This window comes from Candoia aspera, chromosome 4 (assembly GCF_035149785.1).
Source record: "Candoia aspera isolate rCanAsp1 chromosome 4, rCanAsp1.hap2, whole genome shotgun sequence".
NCBI classification, from domain to species: domain Eukaryota; kingdom Metazoa; phylum Chordata; class Lepidosauria; order Squamata; family Boidae; genus Candoia; species Candoia aspera.
This window is the reverse complement of record NC_086156.1, coordinates 116,294,315-116,310,572: the sequence shown is the minus strand read 5'-3', so window position 1 is coordinate 116,310,572 and position 16,258 is coordinate 116,294,315. Positions and strand designations below refer to the sequence as shown.

The window sequence follows — 16,258 nt, the reverse complement described above, 5'->3', positions numbered from 1 at the left end:
GAAGTGGATGAAGGGCGACGAGGTTGTTGCTCCTTGGGATGTCACATGGCACGGCAAAGAACACTAGACGCTTGGGTTGAAAAGAGTTCCGACCAATCAGAGCGCAGGGTGCATGCGCCCAATGAGAGAGAAAGAGAAGTGGACTGATGCGAAGGCTGTGCTGCGATTGGATCTTTGCTGACCAATCCGGAGGCTTAAGCGAGCCGGTCTGCACTAGGCGGGGCTTGGGGTGGCATTCGGCACTTGCGCAGGGACGGCGAGGGGGGTAAGTCTGCGCGGGACTATCGCACCCATCGTCCTCGGCGTGGGTCGTGGGTGATGGGCGTTGTAGTCCGGGACGTGCGAGTGGCACAGTCTGAAGATCCGGGAGCGGGGGAGCTGGATAGACTGCTGAGGCTGGCAGTGGAGATTACCCAACCCTGATTTTTATTTTATTTTTTAAAACATTGGGTGCTGCCCTTCCAAGGAGCCTTTGGGAAAGGAGGCGGCGGAGAGGGACCTCTGAAGAGGCCAGGTGAGGCGGCTGCCGGGTTTGTGGGCCCCCTGGGTCCTATCCAGCTGGGGCCAACTACAACTCCTATCATCCCCAGCCACCCCGGCCGTGGGGGCCATGAGTGGGGTAGACCAGCACCTCTGGAGGCCAGATGCTGGGGCGTGAGGATGGCCTCCCATGGCCTCGCTTCTGGCCGAACGTGGGGCGAAGCAGCATCACGCCAAGGCTTCTTTGCTCGGCAGGATGGGCGAAGTGGAGATCTCGCCCCGGGCATACGTCAAGATGTGCCTGCACGCGGCCCGCTACCCCCACGTGGCGGTGAACGGACTCCTCCTGGCCCAGAGGTGCCGGCCGACAGCTGGTCAACCAGGATGCCTCTACATCACGGACTGTGTCCCCCTTTTCCACAGCAACCTGTCGCTCACCGTGATGCTGGAGGTGGCCCTGAACCAGGTATTCCCGGAAGCTGTGAAGCAGAGAGCCGGTTGAACACCGAGCAGCCCATAATAACACCCCCTTTGCCCCAACCCTGTACCTTCCATGCTTAGCAAAATTGCGGATTAGTTGCCACTTAATTCCTAGCAAGGGATCATCCCCAGTCTCTAACAGGTTGCCAACGTCGGCATTCATTCTCCTTTGCAGGTGGACAGTTGGAGCTTAGAGTCCAATTTGCTCCTTGCTGGCTATTACCAGGCCAACTCTGGGATGGATGACAAAAGGTGAATTTGAGGAGGGGGTTTTGGTGAAGGGACAGGTCTCTTTTCTCTCCACAGTAACCCTTACTCTTTCCCTTCTTCCCTCCCCGCAGCCCTTCCACCCTGGCACAAAAGACAGCTGGGCGCATTGCTGAACTCTATGACGAGGCGGTGCTGATCATGGTGAGGCCTGCGATCTTGAGCCCTGGACTGGATCATCTGGGTGATCTTTGAGTGTTAGAGAATTAGGTGTAATGGCTCAGGGATCTTCCTTTACAACAGTGTTCCTTTAAGCTTCTGGTAGAATTGGCACAAAGGATTTGGCAGTTGAAATTCCACAAAGCTGGTTTTAAACTGGCGCATAGAACAACTTGGGCATGTTCTGTTTTGTGGGCATAAGCACCTTGGGGGATATTTACCCCACCTCACTATACATAGATTAATTTTAGCAGCTACAACAATCTCACACCCCTTCCCAATCTTTCTATAAAAAAAAATAAGTTGCTGTTGTTGTTTTATGTCTGATTTCTCCAAATTCAAGCTAGGTATCACTGAATAAATTGGCCATTTATTTCCCTACCTAATTTCTAGATTCTAAATTTCCCTATCTAATTTCTTCCCCAGTTGGATAACTGCAAGTTCACAATAAATCCACGGCTCCCTCCAATAACTGTCTTGGAGCAGAAAGATCGCCAGTGGGTTCCTAAAGACAAGAACCTGTGAGTTGCTGCTACTGATGGTTTATACAACACTAATTTACAAGCTGTCCTGAAGTAGTATTTACATACATGCTTATCCATCGTACTGCTTCCTATGAGCAATGTTAATGCAAAGTGCAGAAAAGGAGTAAGAAATAATATGGCTAAGAAATTAAAGGCATGAGATAAGGGGGGTAAAAAAGGAAGGCTAGCTAAGACTAGTTTATACCAACACCATTCACTGGAAAGGCTTACCATTTTATTTCCATATGTCTCCCCACCGATTCATGCACTGCCTTTTCTTTTTTAAACTTGTCATCCCTCGTTCAGGATCTCGTCAACTCCATCCAACTATAACTTTCCCAGTTTTCCCTTGTTGTCAACCCTTTGAGGTAGTCCAGACTAGGAAACCCAAATCATGAATGCTGATGCTACTTTTATTGTAAAATTACAGTAACGGAATCTTGCAAGCCTGAAAACAATTCCCCCTCTCCTGCTTTTAGGCTCCAGAGAACTCGGGAGGGTCAGTTCTGAGACTTTTTCCACTCCCATTCCTGCTTTGGACTCCAATTTCTCTTATCAGACTCAGTCCCTCTTCTTTTTATATTTACAGATAGTCCTCAACCTACGACCATTTGGTCAGCGACCTTTCAAAGTTAGGATAGTACTGAATGAATGGTGGTTATGACTGGTCCTTGGAGTTCCGGCTGTCCCAGCGCTCCTGCGGTCACGTGATCGCTATCTGGGCGCTTGGCAACTGGTTTGCACTTACAACTGGTTGTAGCGCCCCATGATCATGTGATTGCCATTTGCCAACTTCCCTGCCGGCTTCCCCAGAGAGTCAGTGGGGAAGCTGGCAGGGAAGGTCGCAAGTCACTGGGGTAAGTCTCCCCCATCCACGCACCCTGTCCCAGTCCCTCTGCGCTTGTGCTGCACTGGCCATTCCCACACCCTCCCACACCTGCGCTGCACCCGCACCATTAAGTGAATCACTTCGGTCATTAAGTGAGACATCACATGACCACAACTTGCAATTTTACTTCTGCATTCTCCCTTGACTCTACTTGTTGCAAACCAGTTGTGAGGCACATAAATAGCCACCACATGGCCGCAGGACCCTGCAACAGTTAACATGCGAGGACTGGTCATAAAGTTACTTAATGGTCGCTGGGTGAGACGGTCGGTAAGTGAGGTCTACTGGTAATTCATGTTGGACGAGTTCAGGAATGATGTAAAACTAAGTGGGCTTGTCTTTCCCGTTAAAAAAATACGGTTTTAAATTTGCTTTTCCAATGGAAAGGTTTTATTTCATAGTTTCAAGATTTTATCGTTTTATTGATATGTAGATGTAATTATGAAAAGCGGTATGAGTATTCCATGCTCAACTGTAATCTAGGTGCATCATGCTTTATCCATGGGATGAAGGGTCCTACAAATTCATTTCTCATTTTAGGGGGCCTCGGCCCCCCAGTTCATGAAGCCCTGCATTCACTTAGAATGGGGCTCTATAGGTTTCCACTGGTTGTCTACTGTGAACCCGTCCCCTATGGTGGGTAAAACACGGTTTGCAGATGAGTACCATGTAAGCTCAACCAATTGTGGTTTGCTTAATAAAAGAGGGTTAACCATGCCTTAGACAAGGGGCATATCCAGCAGGAAGTTGTCCCTGCCCCATCGGCTGAATTCAGCTGCAGTTCTGTTCTTTTCAGGATCATGTGGACCGACTGGGAATCCTCTCGGCATACTTGCAAGTCTCTCCTGGAGGCCAAAGTTTATTCCCGATTGGTTGACTTTGATAGCCACCTGGATGACATCAGACAAGACTGGACCAATCAACAACTGAATATGGAAATCGCCCAGCTGGTGTCAGTAGCCAATGGCAGCGCGTGAAGGAGCAGAGCGAACCTGCAGTTATCCTACCTGCTCCCCTCCAGCACTTCGTTCATGGGGTGGGGGGGCAATCCAGGATGTCAGAGTAGTCCAGATAGCAGCTAGGACCGTGTGACCAAAACCCCGCCCCCTTTTATGGCATGGCTGCCATCTTGACTTTTTTTCCTCCCCCCCCCCCCGCCGGTCTCCCAAGTAGATGCCTCTCTTTGTGAAGAGGAAGGATGAATTTGCAGCTGACCTTTTTTATTTATGCTATCTTTGGATTTACCCCAAATGTTCTTGTGTAAAAAAGAAAAGGGGTGTGTGTGTTTAACCACGCCCCTGTTTTATCCAGCGGATAATTTCAGGAGATGTATCTCATCAGTGCTGCTAGATTTTATATTTATAAAGCCTGCCTTTGTAAACACTTCTAAACCCAAGAGGGAAACGCTGCTGCATTTCTTAGCTTACGACCTGGATTAAACGTTCCTCTCGGCATGTTTTTAAGATCTGTTTATTTAAAGGGGATCGAGTTGATCGCAAAAGGAGGAGACTCCATGATTTGGAAGAGAGCAGCTTTTCCCCCGGTCCCAATTGCTGGCCGAGCCGTTTAGTAGATCATCCCTTTGTTTTCATCTCGGGGTTTCTTAATCTTCTCAAAATTCTTCAGGACGCTGTCGTAGACCACGGCCTAGGAAGAGAGAGGAGAGGGGAGTTCAAGGGGGATCTGGGCCTCAGCCAGAAGACAGGATGGGAGTCAGGGCAGGTCAGAAAGAAGAGAAAAACCCAAAGGAAGGGCTAAGGAATAAACTTCTTGAGAAGCCTTCAAAGGAAGCCCTTTCATGCGCCTCTTGGCCCAAGACTTCCTGTTGCACAGAATTTCACTGCAAGGCCGGCCTCTGCTGCCCCACAGCTCAATACTGGGAGACCCACCAATCCAGTGTTTCTCAGGCTTGGTAACTTTAAGAGGTGCGGACTTCGACTCTGAAAGTTAGACAACTTTCGTCCGGTCTCCAACCTCCCCTTTTTGGGGAAGGTTGTTGAGAGGGTTGTTGGCACGCAGCTTCAGAGGGCCCTGGATAAAGTGGCTTAACTGGACCCCTTTTCGTCTGGGGTTGGGCCTCTCCCCTCTCCTCTTTAACATGAAACTGCTGGGGGAGGTCATCCAATGGCACAGGGTACGGTATCATCAGTACGCTGATGATGCCCAGCTATACATCTCTACCCCTGGCAGGGCAGGTGATGCTGTTGCAGTGTTTCCAAGCGCCTGAAGGCTCTGAGGGTCTGGATGGGGAGGAACCGATCTTGGCTCAACCCTGGCAGGGCGGAGTGGCTCTGGGTTTTTGGGCCCCCAGGGTCTGGCGACTTGTCATCTGTGACTCTGGACGGGGTTGCACTCACCCGGACTGAGCTGGTGTGCAATTTGGGGGTCCCCCTGGACTCATGGCTCCTGCTCTATGAGCAGGTGGCAGCTGTGGCTAGGGGGGACTTTACACAGATCCGTCTTGCGTGCCAATTGCGCCCCTTCCTAAACCAGGAGGCCTTGCTCATGGTCACCCATGCCTTAGTCACTTCCCGTCTGGATTACCGCAATGTGCTTTACTTGGGGCTGCCCTTGAAGGCCACTCGGAAGTTACAACCGGTCCAGAATGCAGCAGGGCGCATGGTATTGGGCGTTTATGTTCGCCCACGTTACACCTCTATTGCGCAATCTGCCCTGGCTCCCAGTTTCCTTCTGGGTGCAATTCAAGGTGCTGGCTATCACCTTTAAAGCCTTACATGGCACAGGACCTGGTTATTCGCAGGACTGCTTCTCCCTAAGAATATCTGCCCGTCCCATGAGATCGGATAGGGTAGGCACCCTTCAGATCCCTTCCCTAAAATCCTGCCACCTCATGGGACCTTGGAAGCGTGTCTTTTCTGTGGCTGCCCCCACCTTATGGAAAGCCCATGATGATTAAGGCGTCGGGTTTCTAGTTTGGTTTGTTCATTTTACTATTTGGTTTTAGGGTTAGGTTTTATAGTTCCTGGTTTTACTGCTGTTGTGAGCTGCCCAGAGCTGTTTAGGATGGGCAGCTATACAAATCTTTTAAATTAATAAATATCAACTCCCAGAATTCCCCAGCCAGCATGCTGGGGAATTCTGGGAGTTGAAGTCCACATATCTTAAAGCATGCTGGCTGGGGAATTCTGGGAGTTGAAGTCCACGCCTCTTAAAGTTGCCGAGGTTGGGAAACGCTGCACTGATCCGCCAACCCTTGACTTGAAGGCTGGGTCTGCGCACCCTACCCTTGGCCAGCTCAGCTAAAAACCCAGTGGGGTTTTTTTTGCCCAATTTTGGTGGCTTAGCTCATGGCTCCATGCATGGTGTGAATTCTGAACACGAGCAATCCACTTGCTGGGTGCATGGGTTATGGGAACAGGGTACGGGCACCCTCATACAGGGCGGGGGGGGGGGTAGATATTTTTACGAGATACACAGGCACCTAGACTCCCCCTCCCCAAAGTTATTGGGCCAGTGGATCAGATTTGGATCCAGGGGAGGATTAGAGGGGAGCCTTTGGCGGTGCTGTAAAGGAAAGGCTTGTGTGAAAGGCGGCAGGCTTTTAACGCTGAACATTTCAGGAAATCCTGAACTGCAGATGGCCATTTAAAATGGGGTAACCCCTGTGCGGAATTCTGCAGCCCTCTCGGGGTTTTTTGCCGTCCTTCCGTTTCTTTTGAAAAAACAAACGCTCGGGAAACGCCATCAGGGCCGCCCTCGGCTCCCCACCAGCGACTCACGTAAATGTTTCTCAGTTCGTTGATCATGAATTGGATTTCCGCATACTCTGCTTCGTCGATCTCGTGCACCAGCTGGCGGTAGTCGCCCTGCAAGCAACGGAAGATTTTCAGGAGCATTTGGGCAAAGCCCCATTTTATTTTTGGCCCGGACTGCAAAGATTTCACACGGGGCGAAACTTACCACGTGAGGACTCTTGGCAGCTTTGGAAACGGCGTCTCCCCGTTCAGAATAATACCTGAAAAATGTGTGAGAGACAGAATTAAAACTCGGGGAGTTAACCCCATAACGGTTCTCTCTTTCACAGCAAGAGAAAGACGGGGGACGTCAGTGGGGTTCCAGGTTGTAGTCCTTCCTCAACCATGAAAGCTCCCTGGAGGGGGACTCTGGGCCAGTCCTTCCCTGTCAGCCCAGCCTACCTTGCAGGGTTGTTGTGGGGAAGAATCTGAGAGAACACTATATAGGCCCCCTTGAGCCCCAGAATGAAAGAAAGGATATAAATCTAATACATTACGGGGATTTGGCTGAAAATTTAACATGGGAACTAAAATGCTGGAAGTGTGGAGTCTTCTAAGGGCCAGCCAGGTTTGCAAACTTGGCAGGGCACAGCCCCTAAAGTGAGAAATGAATGTGGCTGGCCCATTAATGAAACTCACAATTTCTCCGGCGTCAGGGCTGAGCAAGAAATACCTGCGCTGCTTTTAGTGATTCTGATTCAATCTGCGCAGTCTCAAACTGCACAGCAACCACCCAATGGGGTTAAAATGAGGAATCCTGACTCTGCCTTCCATTCAAGGATTAGCTGCCCCATTTCCTAGATTTTTCTCTGGGTGTAGAATCCTTTTCTCTCCTCCCGCACTTGCACACGCATGCATCCACACCTGTTCCAACTGAGGACGTGGAAGCAGTTGATTTTAAGCAGCAGCCAAGTTGATGGCTCTGGCCAGCCCTGTCCTAGTTAATCTTTATTTTCCTTCTTTGACCCACTGCTGGCTGGCTCCAGAGCCTTTCATATCTGCCCAGAAGAATATTGCTTTGCAGTAGGAAAAACAAGACTGAGACAAACACCTCTTCTGCAAACAGAAGCTTCGGTGTGCCACCTCCCAGCAATTTATGTTTTCAAAAGTCTCCAGGAAGAAAGCTGGGATGATCCCAGATAGGCCCCAAAATGAATATTGCTGGGCTAAACAGACCAGTTTTTCTTTAAAAAAAAAAAAGCAGATGAGTTCAGCCTTTAAAAGCTCAGGTATTGCATCTGGAGAGCCTTCCACCATCCTCAAAATGAACTTTTACGGCTGGTGACAGCAACTAAAATGCCCCCAACTTTCCTGACTGTGGCTTCCAGGTGTTTTGGGAGAAACCCAAGAGGAGTTTTCAAAGCCCTGCCAGGAAAAGCTTTAAAAAATTTGAATTTCTGCCAGCTGCAAAGCTGCAGACAGACTTGAGTGGAGCCGGTAATAAAGGCAGGCCTCTCTTCTCTTCTGATCCTGATGCAAGAGAGGCCAAACGCATGGCCGCACCGGTCCCTCTTGTAGGGCTAGATTTGATTGTTCCACAATCTGACTGATGTGGGACTTGTCCCTCTTATCGTCTCTGGATCTTGGGGCAAGGAGTTTAGACAAGTGGAACAAGACGGTTTCCTCTGGAGTGACTTGCAATTCAGCCTACTTGGGGAAAGGGAGAGGAGGAGGAGCATTGCTGTAGGTGTTAGAATAGCTCTTAATGCCCAAGACATCAGCCCAACACTGGCAAAAATCCTACTCTTTTAATTCAGGGAAAAGCAGAATCTACAGGGAGATTTAGGGTGATTTTTTAGCTTATTGACAAGGGTTCTGCATTCTCCCACCTGCTGTAGTCTAGACTTGTTGGATTGCAACCCACACCAACTACAGAGGGCACTTTGGCCTTTAGGAAGCCTAGCCAGGTGGGCAGAGCGCTCAGGTGAAGACTGAAGAGGGCCAGGTTTAAGCTGCCATTCAGCCGCGTTTGCTGGGTGAGTCTGGGCTCAGCCTAACTCTTCACAGGAAGCGTTGTAAAGGGGGGAGAAAGAACTCTGCACGCTGCCTGAAGGTTGCCGGAAGAAAGGCAGGTGTGCAACGTAAGACAAAGGACAGGAAGAGGAAATACATACATTAAAATAAAACACCAGAAAATAAAAGTGAAAGAAGAAAAACAATAAACGACTTGGCGGGTGAAAGAATTACAAAATCTACCTGTAGCTAACACAGACTCTGGCCTTAATTCTAAGTGCGTGCCTTTCACACCCAAACACAACATCTGTGTTGGAGGAGCAGTCAAAAAAGTCAAGATGGCAGCTGTGAACGTGAAGTCAAACTTTTCTGATCCCTCTCCTAGATGCCCCTCCTCCCTGCTGGGTTGGATTTCCAGTTTCAGGTAACCCCCCCACCCCTCCAAACCAGTTATGTAGAAGTCTGGAGAACTTTCAACCCGTTTTAAAACTCCAGACAGAACAGGAGATCAAGTCAGCCTTTCCACCTACAGTACAGGCAGTCCTCGACTTACGACTGTTCATTTAATGATGGTTCAAAGTTACGACAGCCTCAGGAAAAATGCTTTACGACCACCCTGCGGTAACATAATTGTAATTCGGGGGCTTGGCAACTGGCTCGCATTTATGACCGGTTGCAGCATCCTGTGGTCACATGAACGGAATTTGCAATCTTTTTTGCCAGTTAACGTCCATTGGAGAAGCTGGATTCATTTAACAACCATCGTAAAAATGTTCGTAAACTTGGGCCTGGTCACGTGGTGAGTCAACTTACAACCACAATGACTTACAATGGAAATTCTGGTCCCAATTGTGGTCGCAAGTCGAGGACTACTTGTATGTCTCTCTCTAACCCTGTAACCATAAATGTCTCACAGCCAACACAAAAGGGGAAAAGACAGAAACAGCAGGCATCTCTCTCTCCTATCCTAATCTGTAAAAGTATTTTAAGTAAAATAAGTAAAATAAAAAATAAATAAAAGTACATCAAGTCCCTGTGTCAAGCTCATTGGCTGATTATTACTTGATATTCTTACTCCGAGCTTTACAATAAAGATTGGACCTTTCCTTCAATTTCATTTGGCTGCTTCCAACAACCGGATCAACCTTGATGTTGAATTAACCCGTTCTCTGAGTTTGCTCCACCCACTGAATCACAACCTGTCCGAACAGGCTGCCTTTCCACAACACGAGGCCACGAAAAAAACCTGATCAAGTTTAAAACAAACCAAGCTTCATAACTGGCACCATTAAGCACTGAACACCAGCTGTTTGGCCAACGAATGTCTCTCTCTCTTGAACAATAGAAGAAAAAAATATGAATTTGCTGCTCCCTGAATCTGCATTCAGACTTACTTCGAGATATGTGTTTGAAATCCTTCTAGCTTTGTCCGAGCTGCAGTCAACAACTCGTACACTTTTTCCTAGAACAGAGAAAAAGGGGAAAAAAAGGATCCAACTGTAGCTATAATGTACTGCAGTGCTTGTCAACCTCGGCAACTTTAAGATGGGTGGACTTCAACTCCCAGAATTCCCCAGCCAGCAGATGCTGGCTGGGGAATTCTGGGAGTTGAAGTCCACCATCTTAAAGTTGCCGAGGTTGACAAGCACTGATGTAATGAGAGGTAAAAATAAAATTGCCTCAGGACACATGGTTGATGGCAGTTTCTGAAAACCTGAGTGCCAACTTAAAATAAATTGACACATCTGCTGCATTTCCAAGGAAAAGAAAACTGGTGGAAACTCACCTGCACTGCAACCCCAAAATTATTCCCGTCTTCAATCCGTGGCACCAGGAGCTGTAGCCAGAGACAAATCTGGGGAAGAGAGGGAAGATCCCAGCTGAGTGTCTCTCACCCCCAAACTTTTATCTGCATACGTGCCAACAAGCAAGCAGCATTTCCTTGCAATTTCTCACCACATTCAGTTTCTCCTTTGCTCCCTGGATCTCAGGCTTCACTCGGTTCAGCAAAGTGGTGATCTTGTCATTGTGGCCAACAGGACCACACGGTGGGGCTGGGGAAGAAGGACAGCAGTTTGAGAGACTGGAATTGGGGGCTTAGCAAAGGCTGCTGAGAAAAACACGCCTGGCTTTGTGGCCACAGCAGAAGGGGCATTCCGTGCTATGTGTAAAATGGAGGAGAGAATGCTACTTCCCAGATGGAAACATAAGAGGCATTCCATTATGGCAAAGGAAAAGAAGGATCCCTCGTTCAAGAAGAGGCCCTGCTGCTAATGAACTAGTTAAGCACACCCTGGGCAGACTTTTGAAACCTGTTGCAGACTATCAGCAACCACCTGTCCACCGACACCAATTACTTCTGAGTGCATTTTATTATACTGTTATCTAAAAATACGTGATTAAAAAAATGAAGGAATGACATGGTTTCATGTTGCCTTTTGACAGGCACAGCAGCATCCTGCCATGATAATGCATTTCTCGGCTGCTGCCAAGAGCACCAGCTTTCGTTTCATTTAGGATCCAGTTCAAAAGGAGAAATGGCCTGTATATACAGCATATAAAAATTTGCTTCTCAGCCCTATGGGTGGTGTGTGTCTTCCTCAATCTCAGTTCCTCTATCAGGGGCCTGGGAGTTTGAGGGTTCTGCACAGGATCTTGGCTGTTCCTAGCACAGCACTCTTCGGGACAGAGAGCTCCGATGTTGCTGCTGGGATCTGTTGGAGCCCCTCTCCCAGCTTGGGGGTCACAGCCCCGAGTGCCCCTCCCACCCCTGGGACCACTTTGGCCTTCCCTTTCCACACCCTCTCTAGGCCCTGGTCCTTCTCCAGCTTCTAATCCTCCTGCTTCCTGATGTTGCTGTCACTTGGCTACATCTGTCACCACCGCTGTCTTCTGGTCCTTGTCTACTACCACGATGTCTGGTTGATTGGCCAGTACCTGCCTGTCCGTCTGGATCTGGAAGTCCCGCAGGGTCTTAGCCCTGTCATTCTCCACAACCTTCTGTGGAATCTCCCATCTGGACTTGGGAGGGCCTGGCCCATACGCTGTGCAGATGTTCCCGTACACAATGCCAGCTACTTGGTTGTGCCGTTCAGTGTATGCTGTTCCTGCCTGCATCTTACACCCTGCCACTATGTGTTGGACTGTCCCTGAATATATATTTATATTTATATTCATATTTATTCCAGTGAAGTTAAGAGCCAGACCACTGGCATGAATGCAGAAGATTCCAGCTGATGCTGAGATGGAAACTGAACCCACTCAAACTGGCACCCAGCTAAAAAAGGTGGGACTCAGAGTCAGAAATAGAAAAAAGCAGAGATACAGCCTAATACATTTGCACAGGCAGATCTTGTTAGTCAAGCAGGTACTTCAAGTAATAGTGCAACAGTCCTTCCCACCCCACCCCAGAGGCCTCTTAAGGCCTCCAACGCACACTCTTCACTTACTCCGTTTCAGCTTTAATGCCTTTCTTGGGCCAGAGGTGTAAAAAAACTCCCTCAGCTGGAATTTTCAAAGGGAGAATCTGCACCAAATCTCAGCTTTGTAGCTGGACTGGAAAATATTTCAATCTCTTGCATTTTTCCCTGTTTCTTCCATCTGTCCTCTTGCGACTGAAAAACCCACGAAGAGGGAAAGATGGGCTCTCTAAGGTAGACGCAGGAAAATCAAAAAAGTCTAGAGCAGCGTGTTTCAACCTTGGCAGCTTTAAGATGGGTGGACTTCAACTCCCAGAATTCCCCAGCCAGCATGGCTGGGTGGGGAATTCTGGGAGTTGAAGTCCACCCATCTAAAAGTTGCCAAGGTTGAAACACGCTGCTCTAGAGGGCATGCCCCTTTTTAATATGCAACACATATTAAAAAGGGACAGAGTTTCAGTCATGACCGCCATCTTGACTTTTTTGACCCCACCTCCCCCATGGACACCCCCGTTAGGTGGCCGAGCAAGGCTCGATTTGGGAACGCTGTAAACAATATGACTGGGAGCAAGCAAAGGCTCTCCCTTTCGGCATTCCCTCAGAGCCTTCTCTCCCCCTCTGTACCTTTATCGTCATCCTCCGACGCCTTCTTAGCAGTCTTCTCTTCTTTTTTATCCTCCTTCTCTTCTTTCTGCCCCAAAGAGGAGCCCAAATTAGGGAAGGAGATGATGGAAAAGAAAGGGAAAGGCAGAAAACTCCAGACTACCCAAGATACGCCACATTGGGCTCACGGAAAAAGGAAATATCTCTGCCACATAACTGGGAGCCTCAGCATTTAGAGGACGTAAGAAATGAGCCTGAAATTACAGGTATGACGTCACTGGCACATGATGACATCACAGTCCACCTGGACATCATCGTGGCTTGCAGCAGACAGCAATCCACAGGAGATCTACTCAACTTAAGTGCCTGCGTGCCCGTGGGTGGCAGAGAAACCCTGTGTAAATTAATTACAGGCCTGCCAGAGCTTCGAGATTAAAACGCTTTTGTCAAGCTGAAAAAGAACTGACTGGGAAAAATAGGGGCGAGGAAGACTTATGACACCCCACAGCCCTCGACATTTCCCAGTGGGGCAGGGCGGATTAAAAACAAGGTATTGCTTAACCAAGATGTGCCAAGAAAATCTCTTTATCTCCCCAGGCAGAGGGGAAGTAGAAATTAAACCAGGGTGGAATCATAACAGGATCGACTTCTTTTCTTCAAGTAGGACAAATCCAGTTGTGAAAAGTGGTTGGAGCAGGGCAAAAAAGGGAGCTTTTGCCCTTTGCGACCTTGGCTGTGTCTGGGGGGCGGAAATAGCGTTGATTGATCTTCCTCACAAGGATCTGGGGAGGGTATCTTGGACAGGACTTGGCCCTTCATTGAAGGGGGGAAAGGGAAAAGAGTCTTTTAGAGTCAACTGGATTTTCCCCCATGTGAATGTGTCCTCTAGGCCAGGAGGAAGTCACTGTAAAATCCAGTCACTGTTGTCGGCCTTGTGAGGTAGACCAGAACGGAATCACAACCAGATGAGCTAATTCTATTTTATTGTAAGGCTACATTAATAGAAACTTCCAAGTCTGCAAATATAAATCTCCCACCATCTCCTTTACAACCCAAGAAACTAGGGAGGGTCCCTTCTGAGCCTCTTTCTCCACCCATTATGCAGCTGCGGGCTACGTCCTCTCTTATCTGACCGTTCCCTAGGCGGCATCTTTCCCCCCCGTCTCCCAAGGTCTTTCCCACATGCCATTACATTATTGTGCAAAGCATTCACACTCAGGGACCTCCTGGGCAAGCAAAGAGGCTCCACCGTAGGAATTTCGAAACCTGTAAAGGACTTTTGCCAACTTTTCGGCCAAAATAACAGGCCACAGATTATGGAGAACTAACTGCTGCCTGGCTTGCAAGCAGTGGATTTGCCTTCCCCTTGGAGAGGAGAGATGAGGACTGTCCAAAGAGGAGCCACGTTCTTATTAACCAAATATGACCTCCCAACTCTGGGCCTTGCTTACTTCCCGCTGTTTGCGACGCTCCTCGTCCTTCTTGGGATCCGGCACAGGAATGTCCAGTTCCGAACGGAGCGAAGTTAGGTCTGCCACGTTGAGTTCGGGGGCCTAGGAGAAAAAATAAAGAGGCAATACAGACATTTTACTTCCTGCTTGACGGTCTCATCCCTTAATCTGGGTTAATCCCCTAGTTTTGGTACAAATGAGACTCAAAATCACAGCCTGCTTCGTTTTCCTGTTCTCATGGGAGTCATCTTTTAGGAGGAACAATAATGGGTGGGGGATAGGAAGACTCATTCAACAGAAAGTGGGGTGTAATAATTCTCCCTCCCCAACAGATGTTTGAATTTAACCTTGAAATTCTGGAATCATTACCCAGTTCAGCCTCCAAAGTCAACAATCGCTGTTTAATCTATCAACTACCCATCTATGATGGGCCTATTGGGCAAAGCTCCTCAGCTGTTTTTGACAACTGAATCAGAGATATCCTAAAACGGCAGCTAATTTTAAATTTATTATTACCGTTTATGGATTTCTTTTTTTGTCTCAGCTTGCCAAATGTCTAGGCAAGCCTTGGAAATTTTGATTTAGAGGGCTACCTATTGCTATTCCAGCCCAGACCCCAAATGAAAGAAAGACTTAATAATATTAACAATAATTCACTAAGTATGAATTATTATTTTCTAACTTTCACTAAGTATGACCTGGTTGCAGATTTTGAGATTTTTTTTTTCCTTACAGACAACTGCTGATGATGTTTCATCTCCACCCCTTTCCTCGCCAATAATCCACAGTTCTTTTTCTCTTCAGTTTTCATTTCTACATCCGCCCTAAGGCAGCCTTACCTTCAGAAAATTACTGAGCTCCACAACTTTTTCAGGGAATTTTCTGGCGACCAGTTCTTCAGCCTTGGGAGAGGAAGAAGGCAAATATTTGAGCTTGAGTGAAATTAAAAGATTAGCTGATGAAAACAGGAAAAGCAAGAACAGGGGGGCCCATTTTCAGTACCCTCAAATGTACTTTTACATTTAAAATATTCTGCAGTTATGGGATAAAAAAGCATGGTGTTAATAACCCACACCTGCAGCCATCTTTAAATATTATTATTAATATTATTATTGCTACTCCTATTAAGTGTAATGGCCAGTCTTCTGATCTCTGGCCCTTCTGTCTTAAATATGTGGGCAATGGAAACGCCCTCTACATTTGCTGAGGGCATTAAAGGATGCAACTGGGGGGCGGGCAGAAATTGATTGACTGATTATGTGCCCCCAAGTGGGTGTTGACCCTTAGCACTGCATAGAAAGATTTTCTCCATGATGGGGAAGGAATATCCCTTTGGAAAGCCCCCACCACCATCTCTCACCTGGACGCAAAGGCTTTTCTTGAAGGCGTTCACCTGGACAAGGGAAAGAGAAACCATGATTTGAAAGAAACCCAAAACCACGAAGGAGAGGGAGGTGCTGCTCCGGCATAATAGGATCCCGGGCGGCTCGCCAGGCGCAGTGTCACCCGATCCCCCCATACACCTGTTTGCCGTCCTGCTCGGCTGCCCGTTTGACAGGGCACAAGACAGGGTGCCAAGGCAGCGCCTCCCGCCCATCCCAGCACCCAGCTCCAATTTCTCCCCCCTCCCCCCAGTCAAAGCCCCCTCCCCCTTCTCCATTTCACCACCTTGGCCTTTGGCTGCTTGGAGCAATCCAACAGGTGAAGCTTTCTCTATGCCCCTCCCCTCCCCACCCCACCCCCCAAAAGTCCAGTTCTAAGCGGATCCCCGTTGGATGCGATGAAAAGCCCCCTCCTGGGCTCCCTAGCCGCCCTCCAGGCGGATGCCCCACCGGGGAAGCGAACTCCCGCGCGGTGGGAGGAGACCCACGACCCCCCCCCGCCTTACCTGCGCCTCGCACTCGGGAGAGACCTCCAGGGCGGCCATGGGGCGGGGTGGCGGCGGGCTCCTGTCCGGCCGGAGGGCTGAGCCGAGTCGGGGGTTGCAAAAACGGCGGCGGCGCGAGTCCCAAGCCCGGGAGGCGCCAGGAAGCGGCTCGGCTGGAAGCGAAGCGAAGCGAAAACGAAAGAGCAGCGGGAGGAGAGAAAGAGAAACCCGGGCAGGGCTTCCCGGCGCAGGGGGGCGGGGTCGGGGACGGCGGAGACGGCCCCCGGACGGGGATCGGCAGGCCGCCACCCAACAGGTGCGGCCGGCCGGCCGGCCAGCCGAGCCGCTGCCCGAGGCGAGGGCGCAGCGGCGGCTCCCTCTGCATCTCTCCCTCTCGCGGCAACGCGGCCG

At 49.1% G+C, this 16,258-nt stretch overlaps 2 protein-coding genes across 4 annotated transcripts; one reads left to right on the top strand and one right to left on the bottom strand.

Annotated features, from left to right (window-relative positions):
* The first annotated feature begins 188 nt into the window (after window positions 1-188).
* Window positions 189-4,257, top strand: EMC9 (ER membrane protein complex subunit 9). 3 transcript variants are annotated; one of them, XM_063301601.1, is made up of 6 exons: window positions 189-265; window positions 736-946; window positions 1,136-1,212; window positions 1,302-1,371; window positions 1,813-1,907; window positions 3,596-4,257. In XM_063301601.1, the coding sequence occupies exons 2-6, from the start codon at window positions 737-739 to the stop codon at window positions 3,774-3,776; spliced, it is 633 nt and encodes a 210-aa protein (XP_063157671.1). In that variant the 5' UTR covers window positions 189-265; window position 736; the 3' UTR covers window positions 3,777-4,257. The 3 variants fall into 3 exon arrangements, with proteins under 3 accessions (XP_063157671.1, XP_063157673.1, XP_063157672.1); XM_063301603.1 differs by lacking the exon at window positions 189-265 and adding an exon at window positions 326-514; XM_063301602.1 differs by lacking the exon at window positions 189-265 and having other exon boundaries at window positions 522-946.
* Window positions 4,254-16,046, bottom strand: PSME1 (proteasome activator subunit 1). The gene is made up of 11 exons (XM_063301600.1): window positions 15,869-16,046; window positions 15,341-15,373; window positions 14,820-14,882; window positions 13,981-14,082; window positions 12,551-12,617; window positions 10,464-10,561; window positions 10,294-10,362; window positions 9,902-9,969; window positions 6,721-6,775; window positions 6,540-6,626; window positions 4,254-4,446 (listed from the first exon to the last, which is right to left on the bottom strand). The coding sequence occupies exons 1-11, from the start codon at window positions 15,905-15,907 to the stop codon at window positions 4,366-4,368; spliced, it is 762 nt and encodes a 253-aa protein (XP_063157670.1). The 5' UTR covers window positions 15,908-16,046; the 3' UTR covers window positions 4,254-4,365.
* Between the last annotated feature and the right edge of the window lie 212 nt (window positions 16,047-16,258).